General features: G+C 46.2%; 1 protein-coding gene across 2 annotated transcripts in view; it reads left to right on the top strand.

The window, feature by feature from the left end:
- The window catches only part of ca9 (carbonic anhydrase IX), a 95,826-nt gene that overhangs the window by 21,930 nt on the left and 59,694 nt on the right, over positions 1-14,202 (top strand). For both annotated transcript variants that reach the window (XM_078409821.1, XM_078409825.1), the window contains exons 4-5: positions 4,817-4,959; positions 10,369-10,461. In XM_078409821.1, coding sequence (XP_078265947.1) covers positions 4,817-4,959; positions 10,369-10,461 — 236 coding nt within the window. The remainder of the gene's footprint in view (positions 1-4,816; positions 4,960-10,368; positions 10,462-14,202) is intronic.

The raw sequence follows: 14,202 nt of genomic DNA, 5'->3' as shown, positions 1-14,202 counted from the left end.
TTTAAACAAAGGCACAACATGCGCAATGCGCCAATCTTCCGGCACCATCCCTGTTTCTAATGACGTTTGAAATATTTCCGTCATAGCCCCTGCTATTTCTGCACTAACTTCCCTCAATGTCCTAGGGAATATCCTATCAGGACCTGGAGACTTATCCACTTTTATATTCTTCAAAAGTGTCCGTACCTCCTCTTCTTTAATCCTCCTAATTTCCATCACTACTCTACTTGTTTCGCTTACCTCACATAATTCAATATCCTTCTCCTCGGTAAATACCGAAGAAAAGAAATTGTTTAATATCTCCCCCATTTCTTCCGGCTCAGCACATAGCTGTCCACTCTGACTCTCTAATGGACCAATTTTATCCCTCACTATCCTTTTGCTATTGACATATCTGTAGAACCCCTTGGGGTTTACTTTTACATTACTTGCCAAAGCAGCCTCATATCTTTTTTTCGCTTTTCTAATTTCCTTTTTAAGATTCCTTTTACATTCTTTATATTCCTCAAGAACCTCATTTACTCCCTGCCGCTTATATTTATTGTATATCTCCCTCTTTTTCCGAACCGTGTCCAATTTCCCTGGAAAACCACGGCTCTTTCAAATTATTATTCTTTCCTTTCCACCGAACAGGGACATAAAGACTCTGTACTCTCAAAATGTCACCTTTAAATATCCTCCATTTCTCTATTATATCCTTTTCATAAAACAACAATTTCCATTTCACTCCTTTTAAATCCTTTCTCATCTCCTCAAAATTAGCCTTTCTCCAATCCAAAATCTCAACCCTTGGTCCAGATTTGACCTTCTCCATAATGATATTGAAACTAATGGCATTATGATCACTAGACCCAAAGTGCTCCTCAACACATACCTCTGTCACCTGACCCATCTCATTTCCTAACAGGAGGTCCAACACTGCCCCTTCTCTGGTAGGCACCTCTACGTATTGCTGCAAAAAACTATCCTGCACACATTTTACAAACTCCAAACCATCCAGCCCTTTAACAGAATGTGATTCCCAGTCTATATACGGAAAATTGAAATCACCCACAATCACCACTCTGTGCTTACTACTAATATCTGCTATCTCCTTACATATTTGCTCTTCCAATTCTCGTTCCCTATTTGGCGGTCTATAATACACCCCTATAAGTGTTGCTAAACCTTTCTCATTTCTGAGTTCCACCCAAACAGCCTCCTTAATCGAGCCTTCTAGTCTGTCCTGCCAAAGCACTGCTGTGATATCCTCCCTGACAAGCAATGCAACACCCCCACCTCTTGCCCCTCCGATTCTATCACATCTGAAACAATGAAATCCTGGAATATTTAATTGCCAATCGCAACCCTCCTGCAACCATGTTTCACTGATCGCCACAACATCATACTTCCAGATGTCAATCCAGGCTCTAAGCTCATCCACCTTTCTTACAATGCTCCTAGCATTAAAATATACACATTTAAGGGACCCATCATTTCTTATTCTCAGTTTATTTCTTTTCCCTTCTTTCTATCCTACATATTGGGTCTGAGTGTTTCCCTTTTCTGCCTCCTGCCTCACACACTGCCTATTAGCTATCTGTGTTTGAGTCCCTCCCCCCAACCGTACTAGTTTAAAGTCTCCGCAGTTATTTTAGCAAATCTCCCCGCCAGGATATTGGTTCCCCTCGGGTTCAGATGCAACCCGTCCTTTTTGTACAGGTCATACTTCCCCCAGAAGAGGTCCCAATGATCCAGAAACTTGAAACCCTGCTCCCTGCACCAGTTCCTCAGCCACGTATTTATCCTCCACCTCACTCCATTCCTATTCTCACTATCGCGTGGCACAGGCAGTAAGCCTGAGATTATTACTTTGGAAGTCCTTTTTTTAAACTCTCTTCCTAGCCCCCTGAATTCTCCTTTCAGGACCTCTTCCCTTATCCTACCTATATTGTTGGTACCTATATGTACCACGACCTCTGGCTCCTCTCCCTCCCCTTTCAGGATATCCTGGACACGCTCAGACACATCCCGGACACCGGCACCAGGGAGGCAAACCACCATCCGGGTCTCCCGACTGCGTCCACAGAAACGCCTATCTGACCCCCTCACTATAGAGTCCCCTATTACTACTGCTCTCCTCTTCCTTTCCCTACCCTTCTGAGCAACAGGGCCGGACTCCTTGCCAGAGGCCCGGGCACCGTCGTTGCCCCCAGGTAGGCTGTCCCCCCCACAGTACTTAAACAGGAGTACTTATTTCCAAGGGGTACAGCCACCGGGGTACTCCCTAGTCCCTGCCTCTGTTCCTTGCCCCCCCTAACAGTGACCCACTTGTCTACCTCCCGTGGTCTAGGAGTGACCACCTCTCTGTAACTCCTATCTATAACCTCCTCACTCTCCCTGATCAGACGGAGGTCATCAATCTGCCGCTCCAGGTTCCTAATACGGTCCCTTAGGAGCCCCATCTCGTCACACCTGGCGCAGATGTGGATGTCTGGAAGACTATCAGACTCCCAGATTCCCCACATCCGACACCCAGAACAAAAAACTGCCCTGGCAGTCATACTCTCCAAACAAAGCCCCGCGCTCGGTTACTAAACCTACCGCCCGGCCGCTACTCCAACCGCTCCAACCGCCCACCCAAAAGAACTGAGTGATCTCATGGGAGAGGCGAAAAACCGGATAAAAAACCCAGGCCAATTTGGGAAAAAATCCGGGAAATTCCTCTCCGACCCCAAGCTAGGCGATCGAAACTAGTCCGGGAGATCACACAGGTTTTACTCCTTACTATCCCCACACAATCCCCACACACTACTTCCCAAGCAACACAGCTTGCTCTACTTGTTGCTTTAGCGTATATGGTACTGGTCTTGGTCGACAATACACAGGTCTCACATCTTGCTTAAGTCGAATGTGTGCAGAGTACCCTGTTATTCCGGTGTAACTATCGGCAAATATTTCAGCATGTTTGCTTACGACATTTTCAAGACGTGATTTGGGCACATCGACGCTGAAATTGTTCTTCCAGTCTAATTTTATTCTACTCAGCCAATCCTTTCCAAGGAGGGTTGGTTTATTTCTGTAGCTGGCCACTATGATGGGCAGGGTTACTGACTGGCCATTACACTGAACTTTACAATTCATTTGTCCGCATGTCTCCAAGGCTTTCCCCGAGTAGGTTCTCAGCTTGACCTTATTCTCGGACAATGGTGTCTGTGAGAATTGTGACAATGGTATCTTTGTTTCGTACGGGTCTTTGCTGATGACCCAACAGTCTGCTGCCGTGTCAATACACATATCAATTAACTTCATTAACCAATAGTTTAATTCGAAAGTCCTTGCCTTGGCTGGTTATAGGCTTATCGACATCGGTTGCACAAATGATGTACAACCCAAGTTCATTGTCACCTGGGTTCATCTCTAAGTTATGAACTCCTTTCTGGTCGCGTGTTTCCCACTTTAAGCTTGGCCCAACATGCTGAGGCGATATGGCCTTTCTTCTGGCAATTATAGCACTTAGCTGTTTTGAACTGACAGGATTAGGATGGGTGATTACCGTTGCAGCGATAACAATTGGCTGCACTCGGCTCCCCGCCATACTTCGTTTTCTGTTTAGCCCCTTTTGGTTTGGCCATAGGCGCTGCTTTGTGACTGTACACGGCCACTGCAGTATGTGGTGGACGAAACTCACGGGCATTCTTTGATGCCATCTCCATTGTGGTAGCAATCTTGCATGCTTTCTCGAATGTAAGATCTGGAGTGCTCATGAGTTTGGACTGAATTCGTTCGTCCACTAGACCACAAACAAATCTGACGCGTAGTGCTCGTTCGAGAAAGGTTCCAAAGTTACAGTACAATGTTAAGTTTTTCAAGGCAACAATGTACTCACTGATTGTTTCGTTTTGCTTATAGTTTCTCGTGCCGAATTTGTAGCTTTCTGCATTTTCCAGAGGCTTTGGGTTGAAATGCTCCTCCAACTTCTTTATAATGGCACATCTTTTGCCTTTATGGGCGCAAGGAGATTCACGAGTGTGCCGTACACTTTCATGCGTTTGTGAATGGCCTTATTTGTTGCAGCCACTACCCCTCCCTCACTATTAAGCTCCGTGATGTTATTTGCCATGAAGAACATGTTTGCTCTTTCCATATAGGAGCTGAACGGCTCTCTACTTTTGTCAAAGATGCCCAGGCCCGTGGACGCCACCATTTTGTCCCTCTTTTCTTCTTTTGAAACAAAGGAACGAGGAAAGTTTTTGCACTAACCCCGATTTCCTGCCTGTTCTGGTGTAGCAAAGCACCTAAAACTTAGCAGTAAAAAAGCTATGCTAGCATGAGGGAGAAAACAAACTCAGTCTCCTTATCAATCCCTTCTTCATCGCCAATTTTGTTATGTTCAGCACGGCATTAAGATAAAGTACACTCACACATTCGTTGCCAGAATCGCGCCAGCCTTTATTACCCAGCATTCTCAGCTTATAATGAACACCCACTCATTAACATAGCACATGAATATGCATGAATACATTACAAATATAACATTTTATATTCTTTATATTTTAAGTATTATTATATTATAATTCAATGTCAGGGTTTGATTATGGCTGGTGCAAGTGAAAATTGAAATTCCAATTTTTATAACACTTTTTTTTCCCCAATATGATGCACTTTAGTTTTTCTCAAAGTGTAACTTTAAGCATGATTGACACAGAAGCAAGGTGTAATTTTAGACTTTTATCAGTACTAATTCAAAGTGTTAAACGGCCTGTTAGTGCTGTCACATATGTTTTCCCCTTGCTTTGGAGAAAAGGCTGATAACATTGTGCTTTTGTTTTTCAAGTTAAACTTTCCCTCCCAGAGTCAATGAGCATAAGCAGTGGGTTCTCACAGAATTATTTGGCAAATCAGCTGCATTTTCACTGGGGATCAGAAAGCTCTCCAGGATCAGAGCACACAGTAGATGGTATCCAGTATGCTGCTGAGGTAAGGTTACAACCATTTGTTTTTGTATCAGCTAAAATTTGGTAACTACTTGGCAATTCCCACAAAGCTTTGGATCTTCCTTCCACCCCACAACCCCCTCACTATCAGCCAACAGTGCATCAAGGCCTCCTGTCCTATTTGAACACCATGTACTAATATACGTCCTCACCCCTGACCTCCTGTCAGAAAACGTCCACTCCAAACATTGGCTTGGACTGGAACTGTGCAGAATTCCAGGAAATATTTTTTTAACGAGGCCTGGTTATTAAGGTTGGTGTAGTGATTTTTTAAAATGGTGTTAAAACTTTTGATGCTGGAAATCTGATATAAAAAGTAAAATCTCAGCAGGTTGGGCAGCATCGGTGGAAAGAGAAATTTGAGTTAATGTTTACAATACAATACAATATATCTTTATTGTCATTGTACCCAGGGGTACAACGAGATTGGGAATGCGCCTCCCATACGATGCAATAATTTAAGTAATTAACAGCAACCCAACGAAACGAAACAATTATAACAGTTTTTAGACAGGGTAAAGTGCAAGTTGATCTATGCGTTGTGGCCATCCGGCTCAGCAGGACCGGTTCATAGCAGCTATGGCCCTGGGGATGAAGCTGTTCCTGAGTCTGGAGGTGCGGGCGTAGAAGGCCTTGTATCGTCTGCCCGATGGAAGGAGTTCGAACAGACTGTTGCAGGGGTGTGAAGAGTCTTTGTGGATGCTGGTGGCTTTTCTGAGGCATCGTGTGTTGTAGATGCCCTCCAAGTCTGGTAGCTGTGTTCCGATGGCCCTCTGAGCTCTATGGACTACCCGCTGTAGAGCTTTCCTTTCTGCCTCCGTGCAGCTGAGGTACCACACAGGGATGCCATGCGTTAGGATGCTCTCTATGGTGCAGCGGTAGAAGGTCGTCAGCAGCTGTTGGGGTAGACCAGACTTTTTCAGTGTTCTTAAGTAGAACAGTCTTTGTTGTGCCTTCTTGACCAGCGCAGTAGTGTTATTGGACCATGTTAGGTCCTCCGAAATGTGAGTGCCCAGAAACTTGAAGCTGGACACTCTCTCCACACTGTCCCCGTTGATAGAGATCGGGGTATATTCCCCGTTATGTGACCTACGGAAGTTGATGATCAGCTCCTTGGTCTTGGTGGTATTTAGGGACAGGTTGTTATCCGAGCACCAGTCCGCCAGGTTCTGCACCTCCGCTCTATAGTTTGTTTCATCCCCGTTGGTGATAAGCCCGATCACCGTTGTGTCGTCTGCAAACTTGACAATGGTGTTGGTGTCGAATGCAGGAACACAGTCGTGTGTGAAGAGGGAGTAGAGCATGGGGCTCAGAAAACAGCCCTGTGGTGTGCCGGTACTCAGGGTGATAGTGGAGGACAGGTGCGGGCCCATTCTCACTGCCTGCGGTCGTTCCAGCAGGAAGTCCAGGATCCAGTCACATAATGACGAGCTGAGGCCTAGCTGGTGGAGTTTGGTGATGAGCTTGGTGGGGATGTCCGTGTTGAAGGCGGAGCTATAGTCTATGAATAGCATCCTCACGTCATTGTCATTGTCTCTCTAGGTGAGTCAGGACAGTGTGAAGAGCCAGAGAGATGGCGTCCTCTGTGGATCTATTTGCCCTGTATGCAAATTGATGTGGGTCCAGTGAGTCAGGGATGCTGGATTTGATGTGTGAGAGGACCAGTCTCTCAAAGCACTTCATGACTATCGGCGTTAGGGCAACCGGGCGGTAGTCGTTCAGGTTGGACATCTTGGCTTTTTTCGGCACCGGAACTATGATAGCCGACTTCAGGCACTTGGAGACCGTAGCCAGAGATAATGACAGGTTAAAGATCCTGGTGAATACCTCAGCCAGCTGTTCAGCACAGTCCTTCAGTACTCTTCCTTGAACTCCATCCGGTCCTGCAGCCTTGCGTGGGTTGACCCTTTGCAGAGCGCGTTGTACCTCCTGTGTGCTCAGTTGCAAGACCTGTCCCACCGCCTCGGCTGGGGTTCTTTCACTCAAGGTGGTTTTGCCAGTTTCAAAGCGGGCAAAGAAGGTGTTAAGCTCGTTGGTCAGTGCCATATCGCTGTGGGGGCAGGCAGGGCTGCTCTTGTAGCCAGTGATGTCCCTGACACCCTGCCACATGCTTCTGGTGTCCGTGGTGTTGAAGTGGTCTTCCACCCGTTGCCTGTGGGTGTCTTTGGCCCTTTTAATACCTTTGTTCAGGTTTGACCTGGCAACACTGTATGCTGAAGTGTCACCAGATTTAAAGGCATTGTTGCGTGCCCTCAGCAGGTTCTGTACCTCCTTGTTCATCCAGGGTTTCCGGTTTGGGAACATCTTTATCTCCTTGTCCTCCGTGACATTCTCCACACAGCAGTTGATGTAGGAGAGCACAGTGGATGCGTATTCCTCCAAGTCTACCTCTGAACCGTAGGTGGCCTGTTGTTCAAACAGGTCCCAGTCGGTGCGATCAAAGCAGTCCTGGAGTTGTAGGGTGGCATCCTCGGGCCATATTTTGACCGTCTTTATTGTGGGTTTGGTCTTGCGGATGAGGGGTTTGTATGCGGGCAGTAGAAACAGTGAGAGGTGATCGGATTGTCCCAGGGGTGGGCAGGGGAGAGCTCTGTAGGCGTCCTTTACATTGGTGTACACCTTATCCAGTGTGTTTGAGCCCCTGGTAGGGCACTGCACATGCTGTTGGAATTTGTGGAGCGAGGCTCGTAGGTCGACCTGATTGAAGTCCCCTGCAACAATGAAGGCACCGTTGGGGTGGGCATCCTGCTGCTTACTGATGGCCGGGTGCAGCTGTGCTAGTGCTAGGTTAGCATTAGCCTGTGGGGGGATGTATACGGCCATGATGATGACCACCGTAAACTCCCGCGGCAGATAGAATGGCCTACATTTGAGCAGTAAGTACTCCAGGTCTGGAGAGCAGTAGCTCTCTATTGCAGTGTGGTTGGTGCACCAGTCATTGTTGATGTAGATGCAGAGCTCACCGCCCTTGCTCTTACTGGAGTCCTTTGTTCTATCAGCACGATGTAGTGAGCGGTTTGTTAGCTCCACAGCCCCGTCGGGGACCAGCGCGTTGAGCCACGTCTCCGTGAAGATCAGCGCGCAGCAGTCTTTCAGGGATCGCTGGGTGTTGATCCACAGCCTTACCTCATCCAGCTTGTTGGAGAGTGACCGGACATTGGCGAGAAAGATGCTTGGTAAGGATGGTCTTTGTGGGGCCCTCCTTAGCCTGGCCTGCACCCCCGCTCTCCGACCACGTTTTTGCTTCCTCTCCCTGCGCTGGCTCCGTCTCCAACCCCCCGGTGTGGTGGTCCAGGGACCTGTTCTACCAAGCTCCGTCGGGACTTTGGTGAGGGTTTTGTGGTACTCACCAGCCAGTCTCCCGTAGCCGTGTCCGATGTTGAGCAGCTCCATGCGGCTCCATGTGCGATCCGCCTTCCGGGAGCTGCGGTGCCTTGGGGGACACGCTGCTGCTGCCGTTGGACCTGGACCTGCTGCTGCTGCCGTTGGACCTGCTGCTGCTGCCGTTGGACCTGGACCTGCTGCTGCTGTTGGACCTGCCGCTGCCGTTGGACCTGGACCTGCTGCTGCTGCCGTTGGACCTGGACCTGCTGCTGCTGTTAGACCTGCCGCTGCCATTGGACCTGGACCTGCTGCTGCTGCCGTTGGACCTGGACCTGCTGCTGCTGCCGTTGGACCTGCCGCCGCCGTGGGACCTGCCGCCGCTGCCATTGGATTTGGACCTGCCGCTGCTGCCGTTGGGTCTGTACTCACCGCCACGGGCTTCGACTGGATTCCGGTGCAGGTAGGGTTTTTCCCACCGCTACTGGGCTGCTCCGTGCGTGGTTTGCAGCGCTTTGGAGAGCGCGATGTTGCTGTGTGAGGACGTGCTGTCGCCCTGGAATTCTTCGTGGTGAAGGTAAGTACGTTACGTTTTCTGGTTGTACTTTTTCCTGTTTTCTCGCAGCCGCGTTCGGTGCTGGGCTGCTCCGTATTGCATCGAATGTGGGAGCTAAGATCTGACATTAGGTCTGAGATCTTTTGTCAGGATGGGTTGCTTTGCAACCTTGTGGTGAAAAACTGTACAATATTAGAACTGCTGCACAACATGGCTGTTATTCCAAGGGCTTCTCCAGATTAGATTGCCAAGTCTCAACAGAGCATTATTCCATTGTTGTGACCTAGAGAACAGTTAATAACAAGGTAGCTACCTCAAAGATATTATATCATATCATATCATCATATCATATATATACAACCGGAAACAGGCCTTTTTCGGCCCACCAAGTCCGTGCCGCCCAACGATCCCCATACATTAACACTATCCTACACCCACTAGGGACAATTTTTACATTTACCCAGCCAATTAACCTACATACCTGAACGTATTTTACAGCCAATCCTAAGCACAGCATAAATCAATGGACCGCTGTTTCCACCTATCACCCACCAGCCTCTGCCTCACCTGGTTTCATCTGCTCATCATCCCCACTTCACCTAGTTCCACTTATCACCTACCAATCTCTGTCTCGCCCTTCCCCCTGACTTCTTTGTACTGGTGTTCTTCCCTCTATAATTCTCCATCCTATTGTAGCATCTCGACCAGAAATGTTGACCATCCCACTGCCTCCAGAGATGTTGCTGACCTGCAGAGTTCTTCCAGCATTTTTTATTTAGATTTTAGATTTAGAGATACAGCGCAGAAACATGCCCTTCGGCCCACCGGGTCCGTGACGCCCAGCGATCCCCGCACACTAACAGTTCTACAAACACTAGCTTCATTGTGCAGCTGTGCAGTGTAATGAACTACTTTTGGAGTTCATTACACCCACTAGGGACAATTTTTACATTTACTAAGCCAATCAACCTACAAACCTGTACGTCTTTGAAGTGTGGGAGGAAACCGAAGATCTCGGAGAAAACCCACGCAGGTCACGGGGAGAATGTACAAACTCCGTACAGACGGCGCCCGTAGTCAGGATCGAACCTGTGTCTCCAGCGCTGCATTCGCTGTAAGGCAGCAACTCTACCGCTGCGCCACCAGTTCTTATTTTGTTTTGAAAATAATATATTTGACTATACAGATAAAAGATGACAACGTTCCCATACGGCTTGAAAATGAAGGAAAGGAACATAGAAAAGTACAGCACAGGAATTGCTGAGCATAATGCCAAGATAAACCTATCTCATTTGCCAGCACATGATCCATAGCCCTCCATTCCCTGCATAGCCACATGCCTATACAAAAGTAGTTCATTACACTGCACAGCTGCACAATGAAGCTAGTGTTTGTAGAACCAGTCTCGATCAGACCATTAATCAAGCTGGCATTATCACAACAATATACATTAAGCCCAACTAGAATCAAAGCCAGGACCTTCACAGAGGTAACTTGTTCATTTGCATGTTTCAGATGCACATTGTTCATTACGCTGCCAAATATGGAAGTTTGAAAGGTGCAGCACAGGAAGCAGATGGTCTTGTAGTTCTGGGAGTACTGTTTCAGGTAAGACGTGGGAGACATATCACTTATTCGTTGTATGAGTCTGATTTTTACTGATCCATTTTCTTCAGCTGAATTCAAACTCAAATATTTATTTATTTGAATCCACAAATATTTAAGAGCTGTGTTTCGTTCATTTAACTACAGCGTGCTGATTATTCACATGTTCAATGCATTCTTGACAAGGTATTAACCTTTGTCTTTCTTGTTCAATAATAAATTAATGTGCACACATGAGATCAAGATGGATGTGGATTAACTTGAAATTAATTATTCATGTGTACCGACATGGAAACTGGTAATCTTATGCTTTAAAGTGAGCTTTTGTTAGCATAGGAAAATTAGAACTTTTGTGTGCATGAGCATAGAATAACAACATTGTAGAATGGTAACAGCACGGAACAAGGCAATTCAGACCATTGTGTAAATTATTTGGATCATATTTTGGTTGTGGTTTTAAGGACAGTTGGTACCAGCAACAAACCTTCTGCAATATTCTTACAAATTTGTCAGGCCATTATATCTAAAATCGTCTGGCAAATGCCCTGTTATAAATTGTGATTACTATAAAACTGTTATTATACTGATATAACTCAAATGAAAATAGCTATAGGGCTGGCAGTTAAAATTATAATAACATTTTGTGCAAAATGAAAAAATTTGGTCCCCATACACCTTTAATAGAAAGAGAGAGAGAGCGAGCACAGAAACGGACCCATCAGTCCACTGAATCCATGCCGCCTATCATCCACCCATTTACACTAATCTTGCATTGATCCCAGTACATAGTACAGAGTGCTATATTTTAACACATTGTTCATTATGCTGCCAATTTTGGACGTTTGAAAGGTGCAGCGCAGGAAACATAGTACAGTGTACTATGTTTTCGTATTCTGTGGTGCTGCTGTGAGTAAGAGTTTCATTGTTCTGTCTGGGACATATGACAATTAAACACTCTTGGCTCTTGATCCCATTTTTAAAATTCTCCCCACATTCTCATCAACTGCTACCAGATTATACCACTCGCCTTCACACTTGGATCAGTTCACAGTGACCAACTACTCTACTACATATTTAGCAGAAATCAGAACATCTGAATGAAATCCGTGCATTCTCAGGGACAACCTGCAAACTCTACAAAAATAGGATCTGAGGTCGGGATTGAACCTGGGTCTCTGAACTTGAGGCAAAAGCTCTACTAGCTGCACATTGTGCTGCCACAGTGGAAAATATGCACGGGGGGTAAAATAATGGCTGTTCGCAAAGGATTGCCAGAAGCAAGTTGGTGGTGGGCCAAGAAGAGACAATTCGGAGTAACGAAAGAACATTTGTTCAAAGCGGTTGGCTTAAAGAAAACAATAGCAAGATTGGCACAAAATGCTGGAGTAACTCCGCGTGATGCAGCATCTCTGGAGCGAAGGAATGGGTGGTGTTTGAGATCGAGAACCTCCTTCACCATTCTGAAGAAGGGTCTCGACCCCAAACGTCACCCATTCCTTCTCTCCAGAGATGCTGCCTGTCTAGCTGACTTACTCCAACATTTTGTGTCTATCTTTGGTGTAAACCAGCATCTGCAGTTCCTTCTTAAACGATACAAAGATTTGGGTACGAAATTTAAGAACATGGAGACCAGGCTGCTGAAGTCTGAGTGAAGGGTAGGGTTTGAAGGTGGAAATATATTAAAGTTTCACACATAAAACTGATATGGAATTATGAGTGAAAACTCTGCTGAAAATCAGTCTGAAGAAAGGTCCCGACCCAAATCATCGCCTCTCCATTCCTTCCATGGATGCTGCCCGACCCATTGAGTTCCTTCAGCACTTTGTGCTTTGCTCATTGCTGGCTGATCAATTCTATTAGATTCACGTAGATTAACAATTCCACTCAACTCTTGATTTTAACCCTCTGTCACAATCCACAACACAACATTTGATATTTGAATAACAAAGGTTTTGCATCCCTAATCTTGCCCTAGAGATTATTCTAGATAAGAATGAATCTCCTTGAGGAACAGTGGCGTATCCAGGTTATGGCATATGCCCTGGGCGCCACTTGAAGGGGGGCACCACAGAACAGTTTCTATTAAAGTCAGACAAGCCATCCTTAGATAGTGTAAAATTAATTTTCTTCAGATGTATGATCTGTCTTTGATTATCATGAGTGAGAAGAACTAGGATGGCCAGATAACTTCCTTCAATTTAGTGGAATGCCTTCAACTTGGACAATTGTACAATTATTCAAACTAATGAGTCGCGCCAAAATATTGCAGACTACAAGACCACCACAGCTACAAGAGTATTACGGCGTTTCTGATTCCGATCAGATTCCTCAGCTCTATTATCCGATCCCATTATCTCTTCTTGCATCATGTGCAAAAGGATATCACAGTACAAAGGAGTCAGAAACCATCTCAACTATGACCTGATCCCCGTTCCCTCAAGGCCTTGTTACGCTCTTCTCTGATGCTCCTCTCCCATCATTTCCCGTGGTTCAGCCCACAGTTTTCTTCGGCCATTTGTTAATGTGACCAAATTCCCCACTCCTTTGCTGCCTGTTGACACTCCTCCCCCACCTATCGTCATTTCCTCTATCACATGTTTTCATTCTCCTAAGCTCCAATTTGACTACAGACCATGATCTCTGCCAGGCTTCCCAGCTTCGGTCCACTCCCTCCACCACATTTTGGTTTAGGTTTACTCTTGTCACGGGGGACAGAAAAAACTCTTTCTCATGCTATCATAGAAGCATAGGAACATAGCAAATAGGTGCAGGAGGAGGCCATTTAGCCCTTCGAGCCAGCACCGCCATTGATTGTGATCATGGCTGATCATCCACAATCAGTAACCTATGCCTGCCTTCTCCCCATATCCCTTGATTCCACTAGCCCCTTGAGTTCTGTCTAACTCTCTTTTAAATTCATCCAGTGGATTGGCCTCCACTGCCTTCTGTGGCAGAGAATTCCACAAATTCACAACTCTAAGTGAAAAAGTTTCTTCTCACCTCAGTTTTAAATGGCCTCCCCTTTATTCTTAGACTGTGGCCCCTGGTTCTGGACTCCCGCAACATTGGGAACATTTTTCCTGCATCTAGCTTGTCCAGTCCTTTGATAATTTTATACGTCTCTATAAGATCCCCTCTCATCCTTCTAAACTACAGTGAATACAAGCCCAGTCTTTCCAATCTTTCCTCATATGACAGTCCCGCCATCCTAGGGATTAACCTCGTGAACCTACGTTGCATGGCCTCAATAGCAAGGATGTCCTTCCTCAAATTAGGAGACCGAAACTGCACACAATACTCCAGATGTCTCACCAGGGCCCTATACAACTGCAGAAGGACCTCTTTGCTCCTATATTCGAATCCTATACTTAATGAGGACCAACATGCAATTAGCTTTCTTCATTGCCTGGTGTACCTGCACGCAATGGGGCAGAGGTGAATAGGACACCCAGGTCTCGTTGCACATCCCCTTTACCTAATCTGACATTATTGAGATAATAATCTGCCTCCTTGTTTTTGCTGCCAAAGTGGATAACCTCACATTTATCTACATTATACTGCATCTGCCATGCATCTGCCCACTCACTCATCCTGTCCAAGTCACCCTGCAACCTCCTAACATCCTCTTTGCAGTTCACACTGCCACCCAGCTTTGTGTCATCTGCAAACTTGCTCGTGTTACTTCTAATTCCATCATCCAAATCATTAATATATATTGTAAACAGTTGCGGCCCCAGCACCGAG

The sequence above is a fragment of the Rhinoraja longicauda genome, chromosome 1, assembly GCF_053455715.1.
Source record: "Rhinoraja longicauda isolate Sanriku21f chromosome 1, sRhiLon1.1, whole genome shotgun sequence".
In the NCBI taxonomy this organism is placed as follows: domain Eukaryota; kingdom Metazoa; phylum Chordata; class Chondrichthyes; order Rajiformes; family Arhynchobatidae; genus Rhinoraja; species Rhinoraja longicauda.
This window is presented reverse-complemented; position numbering and strand designations above follow the sequence as displayed.